General features: G+C 39.2%; 2 protein-coding genes across 3 annotated transcripts in view; one reads left to right on the top strand and one right to left on the bottom strand.

Annotated features, from left to right (window-relative positions):
• The window catches only part of mapk8ip1a (mitogen-activated protein kinase 8 interacting protein 1a), a 51,292-nt gene extending 38,030 nt beyond the window's left edge, over positions 1 to 13,262 (top strand). For both annotated transcript variants that reach the window (XM_050073559.1, XM_050073558.1), the window contains 4 exons: positions 2,424 to 2,534; positions 2,824 to 2,894; positions 3,487 to 3,585; positions 7,847 to 13,262. In XM_050073559.1, coding sequence (XP_049929516.1) covers positions 2,424 to 2,534; positions 2,824 to 2,894; positions 3,487 to 3,585; positions 7,847 to 7,919 — 354 coding nt within the window. In that variant the 3' untranslated portion in view covers positions 7,920 to 13,262. The remainder of the gene's footprint in view (positions 1 to 2,423; positions 2,535 to 2,823; positions 2,895 to 3,486; positions 3,586 to 7,846) is intronic.
• A 1,295-nt stretch (positions 13,263 to 14,557) lies between these two features.
• On the bottom strand, positions 14,558 to 25,430 carry cstpp1 (centriolar satellite-associated tubulin polyglutamylase complex regulator 1). The gene is made up of 9 exons (XM_050074112.1): positions 25,194 to 25,430; positions 24,901 to 25,003; positions 23,307 to 23,437; positions 22,939 to 23,023; positions 21,794 to 21,879; positions 21,033 to 21,240; positions 18,740 to 18,849; positions 17,437 to 17,500; positions 14,558 to 16,871 (listed from the first exon to the last, which is right to left on the bottom strand). Exons 1-9 carry the CDS (start codon positions 25,273 to 25,275, stop codon positions 16,703 to 16,705), a joined length of 1,038 nt encoding a protein of 345 aa, XP_049930069.1. The 5' UTR covers positions 25,276 to 25,430; the 3' UTR covers positions 14,558 to 16,702.

Below are 25,430 nucleotides of genomic sequence, written 5' to 3'. Positions count from 1 at the left end.
TGCTCGTTTGGGCCTGCCAGGTCTGCGCGGCGTCCTCCCCTGCCACCTGATCCAACTCACCACCAGGTGGTGATCAGTTGACAGCTCTGCTCCTCTCTTCACCCGAGTGTCCAGAACATATGGTCGCAGGTCAAATGATACGACTACAAAGTCAATCATTGACCTGCGACCTAGGCTGTCCTGGTGCCACGTGTACCGATGGACATCCTTATGCTCGAACATGGTGTTAGAAATGGCCAAACTGCGACCCGCACAGAAGTCCAATAACTGCACACCACTCGGGTTCAGAACACTGTTCATAATATTCTTTATTATTATTAATGAAACAAATGCATGAAAAATGAATGAAATGGGTCACTAACAGAAACCCACAAACAAAACCACAGAAAATCAGAACCAAGTCTCTTTTAGCTCATTGCACTAGTGAACAGGTGACCGTTTTAGAGCATTTATGAGCTAAATAGACAGACATTTTTCATATTAAAACCACAAGCTGAAGGGAGAGTAACCACTGGACTAACTTCTATGAGACACAAACACAACTCTGAAATGATAAAGTTGCGTCGTCTCAGCTCAATGTGTAAACAGGCAACTGTTAACATTTCAACCATAACAACTGTCAGGCCAGTGTCTGTTAGCTTGTGTTAATTGCCTGGGCTATTAAGTGCTTAAATCACTGACCTCAGCAGGCATATATATGGGACAGGCCATTTATTCCTTTCATTCAAAACTGAGACACACAAAAACTCAGACACACAATACTCAGTAAAGATGGGAAATACAATCAAACTGTTAATTTAAACCAGTATGAATATTACTTGTATAAAAATGAGGCCAACATATAAATTATGAACCATTCATTTGATCTAGCTCCGAGAGACATCACATCAGAGAGAGAGAGTTGAGAGTCTAAAACAGCTAACAATATGTAGTATCTCCATATTGACAAAACTTAAAACATTTATATTTGTATGTGCGATCTAAACAGCTAACCAATAATAAAATACAACCTAATCAAGTGATGTGCACACAGTGAACACAAAAGACCCATGCTCTGAGCCAGTGTGAAACAACACTCAGCCACTGATGAATCAGATAGAACTCTAACTAGGGCTACATAGGACATCCTGCTCAGACCTGCCATTTTTAAACAATCAAACTTTCGTCAATCACGACTGCAATTTTTATATTTATTTAAAATGAAATTTATTCAGTAGCAATTTGGAGAGCATGTAGTGAGCATTTTTTTCTATGTAACTTTTCCCCACAAAGTTGGACTTAAGTGTCTCTTGGTAAAAAATATAGGATGACAGAAAACTACCAAACTGACATGACAAGATGACGAGCAGCTCATTTAATCTGTGGTATATGTGTATCCACAGGATGGTTGGGCCAGTGAACCAGATGGAAATTTTCAGTGTGAAAATCCCTATATCTGCACCTCCACTTGTTGCCCTGGGGTGAAAACAGAATTCTTAAAGCCAAGACAAATAAAACCAAAACTATCTGAGATTTGGGTGAACTGACCTTTTAACTGGCTCCAGTCCAGTGTGTTATACAAGTGGAGAGCTGTACCTGTTGCAGCTTTAATCACTATGTTTCCTCTAAATCCCTCACTGGGTCCAAATCCTTATTAAGAACATTACAGCACACTTTAGCTCCAAGCTTAGTTTGTAAAGACACGTGTTCTCTCCTTTCACCTCATGTTTTACTTTGACTTTGCAGCATGTTGCCTCAGTTTGTGAAAAAAAGATTGGACTTTAGTGATTGCTGTGGTGAAAGTTGTGGGAACATAAGTAGAGTTCTGAACATGAGCAGGTGAATAACTCATTTCTTGCTAAGCTGCTAAGCCTGCAAAACACAATTACAAACTATTAGAGGTAAGAATTGCAATCACCAAATTATATGTTCTCATTTATTCAGATTCACTGGAGTTATGTTAGTCACTGCAATATAAATCTGTAGGAAAAAACATGCAACCAGGGCCTCTACACTAATGTGGTTCACTTAATAACTTGCATTATTTAAAATGCACTGATAAGGACTAAAGCAGGTGACAAAATGAAAAGGGCAGACTAGTCAGACTTTAGAAGGACATTTGAGTTATTGATTATTTATTCTTGACTATTTCCAGAGGGACTAATTTACCACAATTTATTTATTCATTTTGTAAATTAAATTATATTTATACATCATTAAGTGATGGATATGTTGAAACTTTATGTTCTTTACATCTCAACAATGCTGTGGTTAATGTGTGGTTAGGTTTAGTTTGGGGAAAGATCATGTTTGGGCTTAGTAACACACTCTAACAGCCGCTTTTGCTAAGAAACACCCATGTTTGGTGCCTAAAAAACAGCTGGCTGCTTGTAGTCAGGTGCTGTATGTTCATTGACTGATTTATTGATGATTTATGCTAACAGGTGGCGTGTAACAGGCGGTTAGCAGGTCAGCCTCCGTCACCCTGTGTGCTGGAGGTCAGTGTGAAGGGTGTGAAGATCAGCGTCCAAGACCAGTGTCAGTCTGCTCATAGGGTACGTGCACTACTGTATCTACATAAATGCATTCCATCCTTCCTGGGTGTCACGCCTTTTTAAAACCAGCTGATTATGATGTTGGAAAATGATGTTGGAGACTTTGCTATAGTTAGGTGCTAGCACTCTGAAGTGGCAACCAACAGTAACTACAAGCTACTCAGAAACAGTAATGGGGATTTCAACTACTCTTCCAGTTTGGATAAATATTCCAGGTGGAAATTTTGGACCTCAGTTACTGAAATGTTACATTTCTCTCTGTGTCTTTGTCTCTGTCTCTGTCTGTCAGGGGGACCAGTGTTTCCATTTCTTCCAGTTGAAGAACATCTCATTCTGTGGCTGTCATCCAAAACACAGCAAGTGAGTTGGAGCACTTAAGGGATTATCTGATCTCATCAATTCCCACACTTGCAGGAGAAATTTCGATATTAAACTGTACCTAGTCTTTGAATTTCCTTTAAATTTCGATGATGATGTAAAGCTCACACATTTAAAGGGACAGTTCACCCCAAAATCAAAAATACAAATTTTTCCTCTTACCTGTGGGGCTATTTATCAATCCAGAGTGGATTACACCCACCAACTGTATCACCATACAGAAGGAAGCTTGCATCTACTCATGGATGAGAGGATTGTGTTTATAATATGGCGAGATATAACCAATAATGGCGTCCTCCTCAGCTGATCTGTGATACGGTTGGCAGGTGTAGTTTTGGCGAAAGAAAATAGTGTCTACATGAAACTGCTTACAAGGTCTGCAACTCACACCAAAACTATTTAGATTGATAAATAGCGCTACAAGTAAGAGGAATTATATGTATTTTTGATTTTGGCGTGAGCTGTCACTTTGAGCTTGTGCTTCGATTACTACGGCAGCTTAGCTTCAACTAATACTTGTAAATCAACCTGTGAACTATGTGGTTCCTGAGTAATGGAGAATTTTGCACTGCAGGTATTTTGGTCTCATCACCAAACACCCTGACCAACAGCGCTTTGCCTGTCATGTCATGATGTCAGAGACAACATTACATCCTTTGGCTGAGTCTGTAGGGTAAGACCTATTGTATTGTTTTCTATTCTCTATTCTGTTCTGTTGTATCTTTTATACATAATTTCTGACTTTTACTAGTAGATATCTGCTGAGTACCAGTGGTGGAAAGTAACTGATTACTCAAATACTCCTAAGGATAGCTTAAGGCGACAATTGCTGAAACTGTCATTGTATACCGTAAAACTCAGAATATAAGTCGCACTGGCATATAAGTCGCAGTCTATTTTTTAAGGTCTCAAACAGGGAAAACAAGGTTTTATATTACTATTTGTTAATAAAAACGTTTTACAAGTTATTCCTACACTGTTTCCCTTTATTTTTAATTTGAAACACATTCAAAACACAATAACCTCTTAAGCAGCTTTGGTTACTTTTCAGATTGCAATTTTCCAAATAACCTCTTCAGGAAATAAAATTACGGTATAACAACATCGGTCAGCTTTCAGTGAAAATGTAGTGTAAAAATAAATAAAATCCTATTGTCTGTCCTGTTTATTGCTTGGGCACTGTTATTTACATGACAACACCTGAACGTAACACACACAGACACACATTGGCTGTTTGTTTCTACCTCTCTCCCAGTGAAGGGATTTCTTGTTCACTTGTGAGAGCCGGTTCTTTGGCTCTCGTTCACTTTGAAGAGCCGGTTCAAAGATGCGGTTCGTTCGTTTGGTTTTTCTTGTTTTTTGTTTCTGTGTGTGTGTGCGTGTGTTTGTGTGTGTGTGTGTGTGTGTGTGTGTGTGTGTGTGTGTGTGTGTGTGTGTGTGTGTGTGTGGTGGGGGGTGTTAGTGGGTTCAACGACGAATTGCATTGGTGATTTTCACATCACGGATATTGTAACGTAGACCCAGAATAGACTCCGCAGATATAAAGTTTGGTGTAGCCATAGCAACAACCTTTATAAACAACAAGTAGTGATGTGACGTTCGCAAATGAGCCGAGTCTTTGAACCGGCTCTTTGAAGTGAACGAGTGAGCGGCTGCACTGTCTTTCTTCCTCACAAACTAGTCTCTCTCAACTTGTTCTGGATCAAATAATCTGAAATTAATGGATACAGAGTGAATTAAAGCAAAAAACAAAGAAATTAGGAACTGGCTCGTTCACTTCAAAGAGCCGGTTCAAAGACTCGGCTCGTTCGCCAACATCACATCACTACTCTCTCCTCGCTGGAAGTCTCGGACCTCCAGCCGCCCGCCTCCGCCTTGATTAAACGCTGAAAATAAAATAAAAGAGTGAGACAGGTTTTCCTATTTTATCTTATTTTGTTTTATTTCTCCCTCTCCTCTCGCTAGAAGCGTCGGACCTCCCGCCTCCCGCTCCCGTCCCAAACACGGAGGTCTCCCTCTCCGCTGAGCACGCCCGGCCTGTTTAATAGCCTGTAACCACTGTGTGACACAAACTCAGTGCTTTGGTCATTAAATAATGTCGGGCTCAGTTCGGGTTCGGACAGAAATATGCGGCCCGTGCCGCACTCTAACACACACACACAAACACACGGAAAACCGGACATTATCATCAGTTTATAAAAACCCCCCGGACGCCCCGGACGGGACGTGAAAAGTGGACATGTCCGGGCAAAAGAGGACATTTGGTCAGCCTTACGTAGCGCCATCTTGTGGGTCAAATTACCTATGTCAGCATTTACCTTGGTCTATAGGTCGCACCGGTCTATAACCCGCACCCAACTTTTTAGATGAAAAAAAAGGGGGAAAAAAGTGCGACTTATACACCAAGTTTTACGGTACTTAAAGAAGTACACGAGGCAGATAATCTGTGGAAAAATCATGCCCCTCCTCTTCTTTCTACCACTTTTAATAGCTTTTGCTAGAATCTATGGCTCACAGAAGCCAATCAGAGCAGAGGAGTCTCCAACAAAACTGTCGGTCTTGTCAATCACTGTTTGTTAACTTCGGTCAAACATTTAAACTAGGCAGCACTGATCAAGTGTGAATCAAGATTCTTAGGGATGCACGATATTGGACTTTTTGCTGCTATCTGATATGCAGATGTGTAACAACTTATAACAGATACAGATAGGCTACCGATATATCCACTTTTTCCCCACCTAATTTTAGTGATCACCAAGTCTCTTCTGTAGTGGAATTAACATCATATTATTCTTGCATTCTCTTATCGTGATGGCCCACTGAAGTTGGAGACGTGAAATGCAATACTTTTCAGTGTGTATATTCATTCATTGTACAAAAAAGAAAAAAGAAAAAGCATGTTGGCTTATTCCTTCATTTTAAAGCTGATATTGGCCAATATAATAAAATGATGTGCCAATATTATAATGCATCCCTAAAGATTCTGTCACTGCATTACCTATTTCTTACCTCAAATGTTTTCAGAAACATAATTTAGTGCACTGTTTAAGCTGTAAAATAAGAAAATTTGCTGCAATTGGTGGGTGATGCTTGTTTTTAGCTTTACTGTTTTCAACATGGCAACCGGGTCATTAACTTTCTCGTTATCACGTCTTTGATAACGTCATTAACTTTCTCGAGCTAAACAGCTCACCAGAGAATGCTGGTAACTTTGATAAAAGTAACTGTCATATTGCTGAAACTGCCATTACATCCACTTAGTAGTACATGAGACAGATTACCTGTTAAATCTGTGAAAAAAAAAGGTTCCTCCTCTAATAAATTTTGCATGAATCCAAACTTGAAACCTTCTCATTTTACAGCTGAACAGTACAATAAAAATGTTTTAAAAAACATTTGATGGGAGAAAAAGGCAATGCAGTGACAGAATCTTGATTCATATTTATTCAGCACTGCCTAGTTCACGAGCCATATTTTTATCTGATTGGTTGTTTTCATTTACATGCAGTAAATGCTACAAGGCAAAAGCATAGGGAGAGGAGTATGATTTTGTCACAGATTATCTGTCTATTTAGTGCTGTGTGATTATGGTGGCAGTTTAAGCAAATATGAAAAAAGTTGTTTTTATAAAAGTTACCAACCACAGCAGTAAGTACAATTTAAAAGCACCTGACCTTTATTAAAGTATCTCCATTGTTGGCTGCTTTATACTTCCACTCCATTACACTTAAGAGGAAAATACTGTTCTTGCTCCACAGTGCTTTACTCCACTAGGCTACACTTATTTAAAAGCTATAGTTACTTTTTACACACAAAATGATCTGCTTATTACCTGTTAAAAATATAAACATGATAACACAACAGTATAAAAAGTAATTTAATCAATCTTGACCAGTTGTAGCATTAAAATGTTGCTCACATTTTAATGCATTAGTGAAAATAAGAAGATTATATAATGTTTTTAACAACATAAAACTGTGCACTCTGCAACATTCTGCAGTACTTTTCTTACTTTTTTTTATCTTGTTCTGTACCAAAGTGACATCCTCATATTCTTTGGCCATGTCTCTTGTAGATACTGGACTGTAATAATGAACGTAGCCACCATGGCATCAGCCATCAGTTTGTGGATAACCATTTTGACGCTTCAAGTTTGGCATACTGGCCAAAATGGATTGGATTTTTGGAGCCTGATGTGACCATATTTGAATAAGTGGGTGGAGCTAACCCTAACACTAGTTGCTATCTTAGTTAGCATGGTGCATATGCAGCCATGTTTGACTATGATAATGCTAATGCTATTTTTGCTAGTGAAAAACCATTAAAACAACAGGTACCTAGTAGTATCTGACTCCTTAAATTGTTTTTAAGTACAACCAAACAACCAAAACTTTACTGTTAGCTTCCATGAACTGAAAACACACTGAAATAGCGACAGCTACGGCTGCGCCTATACTCTGTGTATTTAGAGTTACACCATGTCTACAGATGGCACCCACTCAAAGCAGCCGCGCCCTTAAGCGTAACATTAAGCCTTGTAAATGTAAACAGGTGAGGTCATAAAAACAATTGCCCCCCATATAGTTGTCATGAACAGGGAAATTAGCTAAAGAGGCCAAAATTGTTTCTTGTACCAGGCTGTAAACATGTTTATTTCTGCAGTAAAGTTGGGCATTTTAACATGGGGTTTTGTAGGGATTGACTCTCTCTTGGAGCCAGCCTTAAGGGGACATTAGAAGAACTGCAGTTTTTGGCACTTCCGCATTGGCTTCATTTTTCAGTCCTGGAGGCTGTTGCGTGATAGGTATACAAGGTTGGGCAATCAAAATTGTTACTGGTAGATGAGAAGTCAACTAAACAAACATGTCCTATCATCTGTTCTGCTTCATTATTGTTTGTATGTCCTTTAATTTTCTAAATCTCTTCTCCCACAGGAGGGCATTCAAGCAGTATTACAAGGAGCACATTGGCTACTCCTGTCCCACTGAAGACATCTTCATTGAATAACACCTCTCCCCTGTCCACACTATGTACTGAATACTCACTATGTGCATGTAAGCCCGGTCTTACACAGCAAACTGGACCACTGATTTATCTTCGTCAGAGTACTTGCATGGTGGATTTCTTTTCTTACCTGCATCCAGTGATACAGCGAGCTTTTCCTTCCTTTAGCCATGTCACAATATAAATACCTCAATGGATGGATAGGATCACATAAGATGTTCCATACACTGAGGACAAATGTAACATTAACCTGCCCAAATTCAAATACAAATATATGATACTGATATATTTTATGGGATAAAATTACTTATATGGAATGACACATTGATATTGGATGTAAACCATATAGACAGCCTTCAGGACTATGGAGTTACTCGAATGACAGAATATTTATATCATCAATTTGTGAACATGCAGCCACTGCAGAACCAAATAATAATTAATCAGTGACAGTTTTAGCAATTGATTAATAGGAAACTTTGGTATTTTTCAATTTGGACCGTAGTCTCCCATTTTTTCTGCCAGAGTGAATTATGGAGACAACAACTTTTGAACTTGGTCAAGCACTGAGCAAAAGCGCTGTAGCCACAGCGATGAAACAAGCTGCAATCTCTAGCCTGTGGGCAATTATGCACTGTCAATTTATTTCGACTAAAAATGCTTGTTTCGCCACTTTGACTCAGATTGTTACTGTACCTGTTTGATAACATTATGGAAATTATTCCTACAGAGAAATGGAATGTTTTCCTTACCTTTTTTCTAATCTGGTCTATTTGTTAACATGTGTAACTAAGTCTCACTCAAGTAGAAGTCTCATTCTGAAATCTTTGGAAAATCTATGAACAGTATGTTGACTAAAGTAAAAATTTAGTCAGAGGTCTAGATCATAGTTTGGTTACATTTAGAGAACAAAAAAAGAATTGGTTGAGTTTATGAAAGGATCGTAGTTTTTGTTAAACTGACTAGATGAGATAAATTTACCTACTTTGCGTAGTTATTTTAAGTATGTAAAGTCATGTAACTGCTGACTTTTGGTTTCACACAGGACACAAACAGTGGTCTCCTGGTTGAAAGTCCATGTTTGTTTGACCCATCCACCCCCACATTTCATTCCCACCACCAAATGATGTCTTGCTCATACTTTGTTGCCACCATATATATATTTCTATGAGCCTGGGCTGCTGTTGCACCAGTCTAAACCATTAGGTGGGAGTGCAATGGAGAAGTGCAACTCCCTTACTGAACATTCGTTCTCTTGACCAAAATGAAATGTTGAGCATCTGCCATGTTAGTGATCATGAGCAGTGTGTTTACTTGGGTTAACAAGTAGCTTCTGGATGTTCAAGTCAACAAACTAGAATTCCAGTTCCAGATATTTTCTTGAGATTTGCCACTTGAGCTTGAACTTCAGTGTCAGGTGAGACAAGCATTTCAAGTTTACAGATGTCACCGCATTCATCGTCCGAGACCCAAACCCAGGTCAACTGCCTGGAAGGCAGCTTTGCTACCCACAAGCAAACATTTAAAATATGAGAATCTAAGCAAGACTGCATGTTCATTAAAATAAGGTAAATCTTCTGTCTTTAAATTAGCTTCATTGTCAACTCTAGAAGAAAGAAGAGCTTCTTATTAGCAAAAAATTCCCCCAACAGTTTAAAGGCAGTCCTTTGTGGACACATATGATAAACAAACAAACCTGCTTGTTTCTTTGCACAGATAAGGGCACACCAATGATTCCAAAAAGAATAGATATATAATTCTGCATCTTGTAACCCCAAGACTTGACAATCTACTGCTGAAGACCTTTGGAGATGCTGTTAAGGTGCCTAATTTCTCTTTGTGCTGCTTGATGTTTTTTTTCTTCCAAATGTGGTTCCAACTACAAACCCATCATGCAGGGTTTCTCTGGTTGAACAATGACACATTTTTCCTTTAACTCTGTGTAATAACATGGCCCAAATGACGCTGTGCAATTTAGTATGTGTGCAAAAGAACAAAGATGTTGGGACAGTGGATCACTGTGCAGTCATGTCCATGTCCGTCCACATTACTTTCAGCTCAGACTTCTTTTGCATTGCTTGCTCAAATCTAGGACCAAAGTTGGGGTCAAGCCAGCATGGAAATACTGAATTCTCATAAAGATTTTTTTTAGTGTAGACATATTTAAAAGGGAAATACTGAACTCAGCTTTTGGAGATTTCCCCTCACTATCTGACCCACAATCTGATTTGGTTATCCAAATAAGGAGAACTCATTTCCATGCTGTTCTTCCATGTTTTTGCAGCCATTTGAAGATTAGCCCCGGGCTTAAAGCTGCACCAATCAACATATTTTACAACACTGGATCAAATGACTATGTGCAATATAAAAGGAGTCACTCATAGTAATGAACTCACAAAGAATTATTACCCAGCAATGCAGTTAGCCTCTGCCCTATGAAGATTTTCAGCCTCTTTCCACCTAGTGTGCAATCTGTGTTCCCATCAACCTTATCTCTAGAAGCAGCAGGGAGCTAAAAGCCTTTTTTTAAACCCACTGCACACTACTGGCCCAGTATCGAATAGCAGACAGACAAAGTTAGCAACTTGCAGGCACACATAATGGAGCCTTTAGCAGCTAAAGAGCCTGATATATTACTTAGGAGTTTGTGGAGACCAAAATAGGGCTGAAAAGAGAGTGAATATTGGAATTATATTTATCAGCTAATCTGTGACATGATTCATAATAATGCTAATGCTGCTCTGTGTCTGTCGGATATGTAAGGAGACAAATATTTGCTAACATGCTAGCCATGACAGCTTTTATAGTATGTCAGTGTTGTGTTTTCAGCTTGTCCTGCTGCCCCCAAGTGGCCTAAACAATCAATTAATGCAGCTTTAAGATCCAGGATGCGAACATTTGGTCTTGGAATTTACAATAGAGCGCTGCAGGGATGATGTTTATGTGTAGGCCAACCTGCATGTTAACATCACTTCTGTTCCCTCTACAAAAAGCCAATGGGATTTTTCCATTGGATTTAGAATTACTGCAGAAAATAATCACAATGGCAACAAAAGTTTATGATACTTACATGTTTTGTTTAACAAGATAATCTTCACAAATGAACACCAATCTATTATTTTTCAGGTGTAAATGCAATTGCTAGAAGTAAAAAGTTAACGTTAGGCTATAAATGAACTACACTGTGGTTGCATGACTTCAACATTGCCCCTACAATAAGGCTGTAAAGCCGTGTTTGGCGCAATCATGCTCTGTAATCTCAATAAGCCACTTGTCAGCAACCACTTTTTTTAAGACACTTGATGTGTTTTATGACATTGAACAAAATGTTTCAGTCTCTTAAGCTTGTGTTGACAGACCTTATTTCAGGCATCTAACCAAAAAACCCATTTAAAGAACCCATTGACTTCAAGATGAGAAAACAGGAAGTATAAAAATGCTGACTAATGTCTGTGACTAAGGATTATTCCTGCACCACTCTATACATACTATGTGTTGTAAACAGATTTGAGCACATAAAGTCAATGGAAATGAAGCCTGAAATGTTTTGTGTTGGAAAAACAGTGCCTATTTTTTTTCCTCTGGTGTAGTGATGATGACTGTCCTATGTATTTACTGTTGACTTCAGATGTCTCCAATCACAGAATCTAAATATGTACAACAGCCGGTTTCATTCAAATGGATAGCTGGATATGACCTGGTACACCTAAGATGGCTGCCATGGAATGTTAAATAATGTTACTGGGACTCAAGAGAGCTTAAGTATTAGGCCACATTTACTATAAAACTGCTCAATATTACACCTGTTTTCTATGGGAAAAGATGTAATGCAAAATTTTGGTGTGATTTCACATAACTATGTGTGAATATAATTCATTATCAGGATTTAAGTTAGCAGCAGTAATAATAGTCTTAACTGAGAAGTTTTGTCCCATGATCTTGCTGCTTTTGTAGCCCGGGGAGGATAAAATGGAGGACAAAATGCTAAACTTGGGATTGAAAATAGTTAAAGGTACTTTAACATCATCATCTAAGTCATGCAGCTTCTGTCTGAAAATATTGATATTGGTCGGCAAAACGTGTATCAGCAAACCCTTTACATTAGACAAAAAGTTCCCCTTCCTTGCCTTTCAGATAGCCATTGTCTTAATTGTTACTAATTTTTCAACGGTATGAAAATAATAATTTACTCATGCATCAGAAATTTTACCTTGCCAAAACATAAGTGCACTCCCAAGGGGGAAGCCAATGGGGGCTGTGGCCGCCCTAATACAACTGCTACCCAACCCCTAGGTGAAAATAATTGAAAGCCTACATTACTCTCTTTAAGAGGCTTTGGCACACTCATTTTTTAAGCTAGCATGATGTTAGGTGTTACTTGTGAAACTAAACAGCCTAAGGCATCCATTAGTATGAACCATATTACGCTAGCTTGTCTGGAAGAGGGCTAAATAATACTCCAAATTTAGGCTAAATTTTGGCGAGGGAACACCTGGCGTGACCATTTTTAAAGAGTGTCCCTTGAAATCTCACCTCTTTGAATAAAAATGGGTTCTATGGGTACCTTGGAGTCTCCCCTAAACTTGATAAGGCTTGTTCTCTGTAAATGTTTTGCTCCATACAATCAATGTACTCCTTCAAAGTAAAGCTGTATATTTGTCTTTTTAGGGAAAAAGACAACCAGCCTATTTGAAGAACAGTTAATCGCCTAATATTTACAGAAACACATTATGCACATCAGATAATTAGTAATATTAACAATATAATAAGAAATCAAAGTAGCCTATATCACTTTGCGATTCCTTCCTTCTTATACTTAAACAGCATATTAGAATACCTGAAATTCAGTTATAGCTTTTAGTTTTGGTGTACTACCCCAAGATTTTCAGTGGCCCCATTTGGCCATCCTTCTGGAAAAGTTCTGGGGGCACCATTGTACAGGAGCGCCCTGAAGTGAATGAAAATCAAAGACAACTTTGAGGAAAGGAAAGACCTATTTAAAAACCCTCATGCAGTATACTATCCGCCACATGCTCATTTCCATGCCAGCCATCTGAGGTGCACCACAGGAAGTTGTTCTGATCCACCAGAAAGTGTCCTTTCTATGTATTCCACTATCGTGATTCTAACACCATGGGGATCTACTGTACATGACTCATCAATATAGATATATCCTGTATAGATACTGTATGTATGTATGTTTGTATAGGAGTTATTATTGTATGCTGTTGGTTTGACCAAAACCTGGGTGTAACACCGCATGATATTGATGTTGTAAAATGAAGATGCACAGAAGATTCACAGACTGGTGATAATGATGGTGGTTTTTCTTGTCAATAAATCACATTTACAACTGCACATAAAATACATGTTCTTTAGTAGGAAGCAAAGGACCTTCTTTATAGAATATAATTTTACCACATTTTAATGAATGATTCTTAACAGGATTTGATTTACAGTTAGCTAATTTAGACCTGCCATGTACGACTACATTGGAAGGCTGCCATGAGTCACTGCAGTTGTAGCAACTCTTACTTTTTTCAAAGATTTTTTTTTGTCATAAAGGGGATACAAGGAACAGTTCAAATATGGGAAGGTTGTAACACCTTGAATTCTTCCAATAAGAAACAAGCTACAACAACATATCATTATAATCTGTGCTAGCAGTCGGACTAGGTTACATGAGGTAAAAACCTAGCTGATACTGGGATGGTTGCAACGCTTTCATAAACTAGATTACATGCTAATTTAATGACAATCAGTTCCATGCTAATAGTCAGTGGAAGAGCCAAAGAAATTTCAGCCTCTGCACACTGGAATGGTTGTAACAGTGGAGTAATCAGCTGTGGCTCAGGAGGTAGAGCAGAGTGAGGACTTCTTGGACTCAATTTTGCATCAATCTTTTGACCATACTTTTTAAGCCTCTGGGCCGGCGATAGCCTTGGCCAAAAGCATTATGTTTTTCAAGTTGTGTATCTGTCCGTCCCTTTCACGTGAATGTGATATGTCAAGAACCATTTGAGAGAATTTCTTCAAATTTTGCACAAACGTCCACTAAGTGATGAATTGATTTGATTTTGGTGGTCAAAGGTCAAGGTCACTGTGACCTAGCACCCATCTCATTCTTGTGAATGTGATTTCCTAAGGGGCCATTGAAGGAGTATGCTCAAATTTGGCACAAACGCCTACTTTGTCTCAAGAATGAAATGGTTTGAATTTGGTGATCGAAGGTCACTGTGACCTTACAAAACATGTTTTTAGCCATAACATAATGTTCTACATAAAACACTTTACTGGCCATTATTCAACGTCACATCTCAGAAACAGACGGGGAGACATTGGGTCAGACACTTAATTGCTGACACTAATCTTGGGTGTCTACCTTGAACCTGTTCTGACTGTATAGATCTTCTGTGCTGCCGGCGCAAAGATGTGTGAGAAGCATCCATGTTTTCACAGACATGGATGTCAACTGTACAAGCAACCTAAACGCGTTTGCAGAAGCATACATCTGTGAGGCTGTAATTCTAGTTTTACTCGTTTCTTGTGTGTTCCCCATCTCACACAAAGACCACATTCAGCACCAGTAAATATCTGTCAGATGTCAGTAGCAGTGACCAAAGTAAATTGTCCATTTCAGGTTTCACAGTTACATTTTTATTATTCACAGTGTGAGGATATTCATTTGTGTCATATCACATTCACATATTACACTTTATATCATTCTTTTAACCCGTAAAAAAAAGTCATAAATAAATATGCACTGTCAATTCAGTTCATGCTTGAGCTGTTTGCTGTGGAGGCTCTTAACAGGCAGAAGAATCCATGTTCTTTCACATGCACAGACTGAGAACCACATAGAACAAACATCTGCTATTGCAGTCAGGTAAGACTTATAATACACTTGACTTTCATTGAGAAACTTATAGCATTAAAGCTGCAGTTGGTAACCTTTATATAAATGAGTTTGTCATATTGCTGAAACTGTCATTACATCTATACAGTAGTACATGAGACAGATTACCTGTGAAAAAAAAAAAATCATTGTAGCGCTTCTAATTGCATTTGCAAGAATCCAAACTTGCAATCTTTCTCATTTTACAGCTAAACAGTACACTAATATGTTTCTGAAAACATGGACGGAGAGAAACAGGCAATGCAGTAACAGAATCTTGATTCATATTTGATCAGCGACATTCTCGGAACCCATCGGCTGTATTCGGCGTCTGACTTCCGGCAGACGGCGAATACAGCCTCTGGGGGCAGACCCCCGATTTTTTGGCATTCCGGTTTGATTTGGGCAGAGGAGGCGAATTTCCGTTTCCGACTTCCGTTTATATATAAGTAAATATGCTGAACCATTGCGTTGGATTCAGAGTTTGCAGTGACGCCAATTATGTTCCGCCTCGTTAGTTCACCGCACGGAGCGTTTAACCTGGCAACAACTGCAGCCGGCTCAAACGTGATTGGTCAATATCACGTGGACTACAAACAGCCTACAACCGGAAACCAGGGCTCTTCCGCTCTTCGTCCGGAGGCAAGATCTCCAGGGTTTGCCTACAGACTCTACATTCACTGAATGTAGAGTCTGTATATAGAGACTAGATCAGCGATGCCTAGTTTGACCACAGTTCACTAGCAGTGACTGGCATGACAGACAGCTGCCTTGGAGACTCCTTGGCCTGCAGTGGGTTTTTGCAAATATCATTAGAAGTACTGGGAGAAGGCAGGACGAGGAACATTATTATTTTTTTTTTTTACAGACTTTCTGTTTCATGTCCTGCTGTGTGGATATTGTTACAGTTTCAGCAAATATGACAAAGTTTTCTTTTTTTTCATAAAAATTTCCAACTACATCTTTGATGTCCAGTGTTGTGGCCACCCTTTAAAAAGGGAAAGATTTAGAGCAGCAGGACTTCTGTACATTCACCCGCAGCATGTGATGAAAAGCTAATAAGTAAGGTTGGTGTGCTGACATCAAGCGAAGGTTTTTATGAAAATTCAAGCATATACAGTCAATAATTCCATCTCCAACATGACAGAGGTTACGATCTTTTATTCCAGTCACTCTGTAAAAGCAGCAATGAAACCTGCCTTGTTTTGCTTAATAGGAGTAGTTTACCCTACAGTACCTAAAACTACTTCATTAGGTGAACTTTTAGTGAGGAGTAGTAGTGTTTTGTGATGGTATGGTATAAATGCTGTTTCAGAGGCCTCTCCTACATGACAACAAGAGAATTTCTGGGAAAATCATAAGTACTTGTCTTTGAGTATTAACTGGAGTGTTACTGTTATTATATATGTAAATATATATATATATATATTACTTGGTTATATTACTGATCACTAGCAAAATAAAAAGCATTATTGTTAACTAATGCAAACATTTTGTTTGGTCAGATTACAGTAAAACTCAAAACACCCTGCAGTAGCAGAGCAGTAGCATGTCACATGACCACATGCAGACATGGGACTTACACATTATTAGGACTACACGGCACAGGAAGAACAATGTGTAGCATTAAAAGAGGGGTATTCTGATGTAGACTGACAGTTCACTTGATCATGCACTGCTTGTTAAGACATCAGTGCTGGACAAAACAAAGACAATGGCATATTCTGTTGTGAGGTGGAATGTTCTTTTGCACCGTTGTGCACCTATCCATCACTAGTGTGGGTTTGTATAGTTATGGGCAAGAAAGTTTTGACATGTACCATATAGCCACAGTGTGTTTTGGACTTCAGATGGAAGGTGACGTGGTCACAGGCTGGTCAAAGGTTCGAGGTCAGTTTTCAGAGGAGTCGGTCTCCTCTGTGGAACCATCGCTCTCCACCTCCATCTTCCTCCTGTGGTGGATGTTCCTCCTGGGGGATGCCTTCCTCTGCACCTCCTTCAGCCCCCCCACTGCACTGCCACTGCTGTTGCTGCCAGGACTCACTGAGATCTGGGCAATTCTGGACAGCACGGGACAAGGACAGAGATAATGATTAAGAAAAGAAAAAAGAAAGCAGAATGGACAGAAAGTAAAGTCCAAACAAAGGAAAGATATAAAGGATGACAAAATGAGGAAACAGCAAAAGGAAAAAAAAGAAAGACATTTTAAAATGTTTTGCTTGTTACAATACAGTCATCCTGCACAGTATACAGTGTACTGTCTGTGTTGTTGATACAGGTGTGTGTGTGTGTGTGTGTGTGTACCCAGAATTGCTACATAGTGAGGACCGAAACATGTTTTTGACAAACAGAGGGAGGACAGTTTTGGAAAGTGAGAACATTTTGGCCAGTCCACACTACTTTAATGGCCTGTTTGAGGTTTAAGACTTGGATTAAGGTTCAGTTTATAGTAAGGTTTAGGTTAGGGTCAGGGTTAGGCATTTAGCTGTGGTGTTTAAGGTGAGGGTAACGGGCTAGGGAATGCATTATGTTAATGAGGGTCCTTACAAAGATAGAGCTACAAGAGTGTGTGTGTGTGTGTGTGTGTGTGTGTGTGTGTGTGTGCACGTGCATGTGTGTTCTTACAGTTTGTCCAGTTCCTGGTCCATTTCTGGGTCAATGAGCAACTCTGCCTTGCTGGGTAACGCTCCTGCAGAAAGAGGGATGAAACAGCAGGTTAAAACAGAGACAGAGGTTTTTACTCCCAAGGTATAAAACCAAGCACTATATAAACTGCTTTGTTCCAGCTGCCATCAATCTGGTAAACAAGCTGTAGAAAAAATGCACAAAATCATTATTTTGGAGCCTGTATTTATTATTTGTTTACAGTTTTTAGATTGTTTTTATTTCCGGTTTTCTTTTGTAATTTAGGGTTTCTATAAGTATTTATTACATATTTAAAGTTTTGAGTAGCACTGGAGCACTTTTACCAGTATGGTCTTGTCACGTTTTATCCTGATGTTGCATGCAGTTTCTGAAACTGTGTCAATGGATGCTTTGTACTTTCATCTGCAAACCAAATCCGCCTACGGATACAAAAACGGTAACCTGAACCTGCACCCGACTCTACTGTATGACGCCATAGTATGCTGCATCTCTTTATATGGCCATCTGCTCGAGTCACGCTACTGCAAGTGTTTACATTGCATAGCCTACACTACATGAAGCTACATGATTACAACAGGTAAACATATAAGTTTGGTCGCTGTTGTTGTTAATATCTCCCTGATTTCAGATCAGATTCCTGCTGGAACATGGCTGGATGTGTTTAGTAGCTTTTATTGGTGATTTTGACAGTAGAAAATGCCACTAATCGCCGTTCTCATTCCTGAGCTACAATGATGGTGCAGAGATGCTTAGATCCAACAGACCCAAAAACACAGACTAATCAGAGCAGACAGTATGAGGAAAATAAAGTGTTCTTTAAACAATAAATCATGTAAACGTGTTCTAGTAGAAACCTTAAACACAAGTATGAACCTGAAAATGAGCATAATAGGTCCTCTTTAAAGCACCTTAATTGCCTAGCTGCAGGGAGGCATATGGGCAAAATGCTGGATCATCTACGTCATCACGCTAATTTGAATAAATTATCCGGAACTTTGAGGTGCGATGGAAACGCAAACCACACAGATTACCAGGAATTCTTTTACCCAGGTAAATAAATTCCTGGTGATAAAGGTTCCTGGAAATGTTGGTGTAAAAGTGGCTATTGTGTATAAGTCATGTCTGAAATCCGTACAGAGGTGGACATTATAGTAAAGCAAACTGCGTACACTTATACACACATCATACAATTGTACACTCTGCAACGTGTTTAAATTCAACAACCTTTTGTGTGTAGTAGCAGTAGCAATGTTAGCATGGTAATATGTAATGTTGTACCTACCAATAGTTTGGTTGATGGTCTCATGTTTAGCCAGGCTCATTAGGAAGCTGTAGTAAGAGACTTTGTTGGTCTGTTCCAGGACTTCCCTCATACAGGACCTGGGAGGATAACTACACACAGACACAAAAAAGTCAGCTAAAACACACACAGGACAACATATCAGTGTTCAACAACACTTCTCCTGTTTGTTTTCAGCTGCTGCATAGATGAGTGCTGCTGGCGCCTGAGGGAATGTCATACTTGTATTTGTGCTGACCTTGAGCAGGCTGGCTCTCTGAATCAGCGTATGTGTCTGAGAGACACCAGCCTTGCGATCTACCACCTGGAAGCAAACCATTTCCACAGGGAGAGAAAAACAGATAGAACACCGGCACTCATAAGTTTATTCATTTAATACTCTATGTGTCACACTGATGATGGCTCTTTGGCTGAAACGTGTCCGTGTCTATATGTTTTTGCCCATATCAAATAAATGAATTCTACTATGAGTGCTGGAGTTCTATCTGTTTTTGATCTTTGCCAGTACCATTCACCTTTTTTATACTGTCTAAGATTTTTGGAGTTGTGCACACTGCTATTTTTCATTACAGTATATGGAGGGATAAATGACAGCCACAGGCCTCTCAGAGTGGCATCATCACTCGTACACTGTCATTCTAAAAGACTCTGATGTGGTATAAAACTATGCTTTTAATTTAGTGGAGTGACTAATGATCTGTGTGGTGTTTACTGAGATTTATAAGGCAATTGAAAGAGACAGGGTCTCTCTGACACGGTTAGGAAATGACGACGCACTGATATTGCAGATGGTATGCAAGCTGGGATGTCTGCCTTTCATTGCCTGTCTTGTCTGAAAAATCTTCAGACACAGACAACAGTAAAAAGAGGTAAATAGATCTATTTGTGTACATTTTATGGAGTAAAATAGAAGTCATACCACTCACATGTAGATATTGGCTTGTGTATGAATTTGTAAAAATGATGTTTCCTTTTTTCACCTGTTTATGTTTTTTGATTAATAGATCACAGTTCCACTGACAAAACAACTCAAGACTTTATTACATACATACAATTCTTCCTCCCCCACTTCCACAACTAGCGCATCCAATTTGGGAGAAGCAGGAGCAGAAGGTTGTGGATGACACCGCCTCTGCTAGTGCATACATCCCCACACCCCCTGCCAGCGCTGAGCCTGCTGTCGTAAGAAGAGAACCACCACTACTGCCAACATCGCCACCACACCCACAGATTACATTGTGGACATAACTACAGCTGCTATCTGCTGTTGTATTTATGACATTATTAGGAGCACAGAGAACAGCTGGCTATTACGGATGTGTGATACAAGATATCAGCCTATCCCAGCTGACATTGGGCAAGAGGCAGGGTACACCCTGGACAGGTTGCCAGACTATCACAGGGCTGAGACAGACAACCATTCACACTCACATTCACACCTACGGTCAATTTAGAGTCACCAATTAACCTGCATGCCTTTGGACTGTGGATGGGAGCCGGAATACCTGGAGAAAACCCATGCTGACACGGGGTGAACATACAAACTCCGCACAGAAGGGCTCCCCCACCTTGGGTTCTAACCAGGAACCCTCTTGCAGTGAGGTGAAAATGCTTACCACTGCATCACCGAGCCGCCTATAATCATTGCAACAATTCTGCTTGGTCCTTATATGTCAGACTGACACACACCAAACATAGAACTGCAAATGCTAACATTTCACCCAAAGAACAGAATACAACAAACTTAAATGATTACTAAACAACTAAATTAACAAATTTAAATTATCCTAAGTTTTATTGTCCAAAGTATGATTATTAATTAGAGATAACTTGAAACACATTTATACTGTATCTATATTTATACTGTCACTAACACTGGACATTGATAAGCAGATGTGTTTAAAAAATAAAGGTTGATTAAGTTCAGTTCACATCAAATAACCATTGTGTTTAATGTTTGTATGAGACACAAAATATTCAATGAATTTTAACATTTATTTTATTATGTTCTAAATCTTAGGATGAAATCTGTAATAATAGCCATGTGCAGTAACTACTGGTGGGATTTGTTTATCACAACTTTAGTGGAAGTGTGTCACTGGGAACTTGACAAACTGTACTGTATGTGCATGCAGCGTTCATTAAATAGTATTCACAGTGTGACATGCTACATGAGGTAAATACTGAGGTTTTTTATTACAAGCTGTGACAGAGGGACTGGTATTGTTTCCACCGTGTGTGTGTGTGTGTGTGTGTGTGTGTGTGTGTGTTTTACCTGCGTTTGAACCTGTCACAGAAGGCGTCTATACACTGAGCCAGAGTGGACGGATCAACTCCGTCCTGCTGCAGCTCCTCTGTGTCATTCTCCTCTGCAGCCACAGAGGGGAGCTGCTCGATGGACGTGGACGTGGGGACGATGACAGTGTTAGGACTCTTCCCTGCTAACAGATCCTGGTAGATCACCAACACACTGTCCAGGAACTCTACAGACACAGGGCGATGATGGGCAATTGGAAGTCAGGGGGTTAAATTCTGTTTGATGCAGCTTTTTTTGGATATGGGATTATACTTTCAGCATAAATTAGAAAATAGATAAAAATAAGATATTACATCTGATAGATGATTCCTTGCTCACTATTGGCAGTTTCTGTTATTACTTTCATATCAGATATCTGAACATGAGAATCATTCAAGTGTGGTGTACAAGGTTTTCCTCTTTCTTTAAAGGAGAGTGCAACTTCTCATCCTTAAACTATTTAATCTACAATCTAAGAGCTTTACCCCAGACTAGGCGAAACAACAAACAATGATGAAAACGGTCAAGGTCAGACATATGAAAAAGTCATGTAACACATCTCTTACTGTAGCGAATCAAATTCAAACTGTTTAAATGTGATTCTGTTGAGAAATAATTATTAACAGATGCAAATCATTAACATGCCCATGTTAATAAAGGTCACAGCCAAAGTGAGTGAAATATTTGTATAACAGGACATGCTATAAATAGCCAATATTCAACAGTAGTTTCTGTTGTACCTTGGTAGTAGAACTGCAGCTGGAGGGCATAAAGGAAATCAGAGAAAGACATCAGGCAATCTATGGCGTCGTCCATCAGAACTATTCTACAGGACAAGGAGAGAGCACATGACATCAGTTTACACTGCTCTTCTGTCAACCAATTAAAATTATAGTTGGCTCAAACTGTCACTGTATCCTGACAGTAGTGCATGAGACAGTCTGTGAAATAAATCATGTTCCTCTGCCTCCTTGTAGTGTCTCTGGTATTTGCAAAAATCCATGAGAATCCATGAGATCATTTGCTCCAGTTGGTGGGCGGTGCTTCGTTTTGGCTTGACTGATTCTAACATGGTGTCACAAACCTTCTTATTTTACAGCTCAACAGTCACTAAAATATGTCACTGAAAACAGTTTAGGTGAGAAACAGGAAATGCAGTAACAGAATCTTGATTCATATTTGATCAGCGCTGCCTAGTTTGACAGTTTGACTACCGTTCCCGAACAGTGATTGACATGATTGACAGCTGCGTTAGAGACTCCTCAGCTCTGTTTGGTTGTTTCTTTCACATGCAGTGGACTTTTGCAAATGCCATTTGGAGCACTAGGAGAAGGCAGAGGGACATGATCTTATTTCACAGATTATTTGTCTCTTGTACTACTGTCTGGACAGTAAACTGGTCACTGAGGGACATATCCTAGAAGTAACACATGTCAAAGAAAAAACAGTATGCATCTTAGACCAAAAAATGTGAGCAGTGCAACATGAAAATACATTCTAAAATATGTGTGAAGGGCTTGAGGAGAGAAGATTCTGCACATGACTGAAAGATTATATGTCCGTTTTAACATACAGCACTGTCATGTACAGTCTACACAATATAACTACATGATATTGACTGCAGTGTACTTTAACACTACTAAAATGACCGTCCTATTTGCTCTACAGTATCTACCTCAAACTCATCATCAGAGTAAGCTGAACAGGCGTATCCTCACAGCATGCATGTTAAAGTCATGGTAACCACACAAACAAAGGTGTAACCTCTTTGGAGTGTTAAACTACAGCACAAAGAAATCCTGGTCAAAAGAGTTTAATGGAATAGTAAACATGTAGAGAAGAGACTAAGTATGGTGTGTTGTCTGAGGCGTGCCCATGCACTGACCTGGCTGCACTCTGCACCAGCTCCAAAGGGAAGTCTGGACACAGTAACTGCAGCAGCGACCTGTACTCCAGCATGGACAGTAAGTCTGGAAGACAACAAGAGAATAAAACTCATGTCAGTTACAGATTATAAAACAGTGAAGCACTGATTTCAATGTTAAAGACAGTCAAATCCACCACTCTGGCTAAGCAGGCTGTGAACACTACTGTATTTCCTATTTTTAATTCACTTAACAGTCCGTGATAACTTTGAATACAAGTCTTATGTCATAACATTACCCTAGCCTTATATAGAGAAAGAGGCAATTATTTAATGACTTAAACAATCTAACTACAATGAAAACAGAAACGTTTCCTGCTCACTCTCACCTCCACTCTTGCCAATCTGTCTGTAGCATCTCCAGAAGACTCTGATGAAGGAGGCTCTGTTATGAGGAGTGGCCTTAATGTAGTTATACTCTCTGAAGAGCACGTGGTTACTGTTTTTTACACTGCTAAAACTACAAACACACAGAGACAAATGACAAAAAGAAGCAAAATTCAGGTAATCACTTTGTTAAAAATTACACACACAAGATGCATTACATTGTATTTACATCCCCCAACTCTCGCAGCTAGGACAACAGTCTGTCTTGTGAGACAGGAATGTGATCTAGTTTTGTGGAGACTCCTCACTGTTTGGATTACATTTGGTACATAACATATATTCACAGACTGTCTACATGTGTCAGCCACTTAAATGTAATGCTTTTAAAGACCTTTTCAAGATCATTTTAACCAAATTTAACACTGATATTTGCACAAATCAGATTGTTCACATTTAACCACTGCAGGTAAGTATAAAGGTCAAGTTATACATAAGCTGCTGAGCAAGGTTTTATGTAGGAATACAGTGATTAGAGTGAGTTAGGTTCATCTACATTTTGCCAACAGGTAAATGCAAAACAGTATTAGGTTAAGTGATGGGTTTAAAAACTTTATACGCCCAGCCTAATTTAGGCAATAACCCACCATTAAGCTTAACAACAAGGAAGCTAGTCTTGCATAAAATGACATGAAATTTGCATCACCTGGCCTTTCATAATGGTATTTGTGAACAAGCCAGAGCCCTAACAAGCTTATTATGGTCTGAGACTCTGGTAAAAGTTGTCTGAGAGCTGAAATGTCTTGGGGTGCACAAACCTTGTCTCCATGTCTTTTTTTCCACCCTAAAACTGTACAAAACAAAAATAAAACACTAATTTTGCTTAATATGTTGAAAAGCATGTGTCATCTTTAACTACAGGCCTTTTGGAGATCAGTTCATCTTCTACTTACTTAACTAATCACAGTAAACAACATTTTGACCAGGGGTGCCCAAACTTTTGCATGCCACTTTATATTCTATTGTATTTTTATTTTGATTTGTCACCTGCAGCCTGAATTTTGTGTTTTCCTTTACATAAATTAAGACATTTCCACCATAAATTGATGCAGATAAATTCAGCAGAATGCAGGAAGCTAAATTTCTGATGCTCAAAATTTCTTGGGGGAGGACCCCCAGACTCCCCACTTAATATTTGTCCCTCAAACGTTCAAACAAAATGACACCCTAGTCTGCACGACTGTATGGGTATTGATAGGAATAAATATGTAAGTAAGTAAAAGAAGTGCTACTGTATGCAACTTTATTTTTTATTAATCATAATGAGCAGGGTGCCCTTTAATCCGCTTGAACATCAGCCCAAAATAATGTCTGTGCATGGCACTGACAGATTCTGGGTTGGTTTGCAATATGAAAAGGCGCGCCAAGTTATAATGAATAGCCAGTTTAATTATATTCAGTTTCTGTCTTTGTGGTGATGTATAATTAAAAAATGTCCGCATTAACCTCAGTCCAAACTTTTTTTACAGACCTCCAGAAGAACCCTCCCTATGTGTATAGCTACAGTAGGTGACTGACTGTGTGTTGAGTGTAACATACTATTCAGCAAAGTAGCGGATCACCCCAAACTGGGTGTATTCCTCTTTATGTTCCAGCAGCTGGGTCACTGCATCACTCAAATAGAACAACACGTTACTGTCCGCTGGAAGAAAAGTGAACACACAAGAATCACACGTACAGATACAAAGATAGACCTTAAATTCACTGACGATATACTGACGAGACAGAGCTGCGATTAGAGAGCTCACAACTGTTAAATGAGAATATACACACAAAGAGGAGTTAGCTAAAGAGCTCAACTGTTAGCAGCGCACAGCTAACACAGAACGTACCGAGGTACTCGTCATCTGGGACGGTGGAATTAAAGCGGTTCATTCTGCTCGTCCTTTCAGGGGATAAGGCTGAAATTAACATTAATAAACTTGAGATATATGAAGCTATTATCGACGGACTGTATAGCTAGCTATGTACAATTTCAGTTTAATACACTTAATTTCAGTAGCCATGGAATTTTGCAAGCTGTCGGTGTCCTGATATCAACATGGTGGGCTTCCATAGAAACAGCAGGA

This window comes from Epinephelus moara, chromosome 20 (assembly GCF_006386435.1).
Source record: "Epinephelus moara isolate mb chromosome 20, YSFRI_EMoa_1.0, whole genome shotgun sequence".
NCBI lineage: Eukaryota > Metazoa > Chordata > Actinopteri > Perciformes > Serranidae > Epinephelus > Epinephelus moara.
Note: the sequence above shows the minus strand (reverse complement) of the source record. Positions and strands in the feature narration are given on the sequence as shown.

Coding starts and splice junctions, on each gene's coding strand:
- cstpp1 (XM_050074112.1), bottom strand. CDS start 25,275: ATGTTAATTTCAGCCTTATCCCCTGAAAGGACGAGCAGAATGAACCGC. Junction 23,024..23,306: donor ACAGATTGGCAAGAGTGGAG/GTGAGAGTGAGC, acceptor GTTGTCTTCCAG/ACTTACTGTCCATGCTGGAG. Junction 21,241..21,793: donor GCTGCAGTTCTACTACCAAG/GTACAACAGAAA, acceptor CTGTGTCTGTAG/AGTTCCTGGACAGTGTGTTG.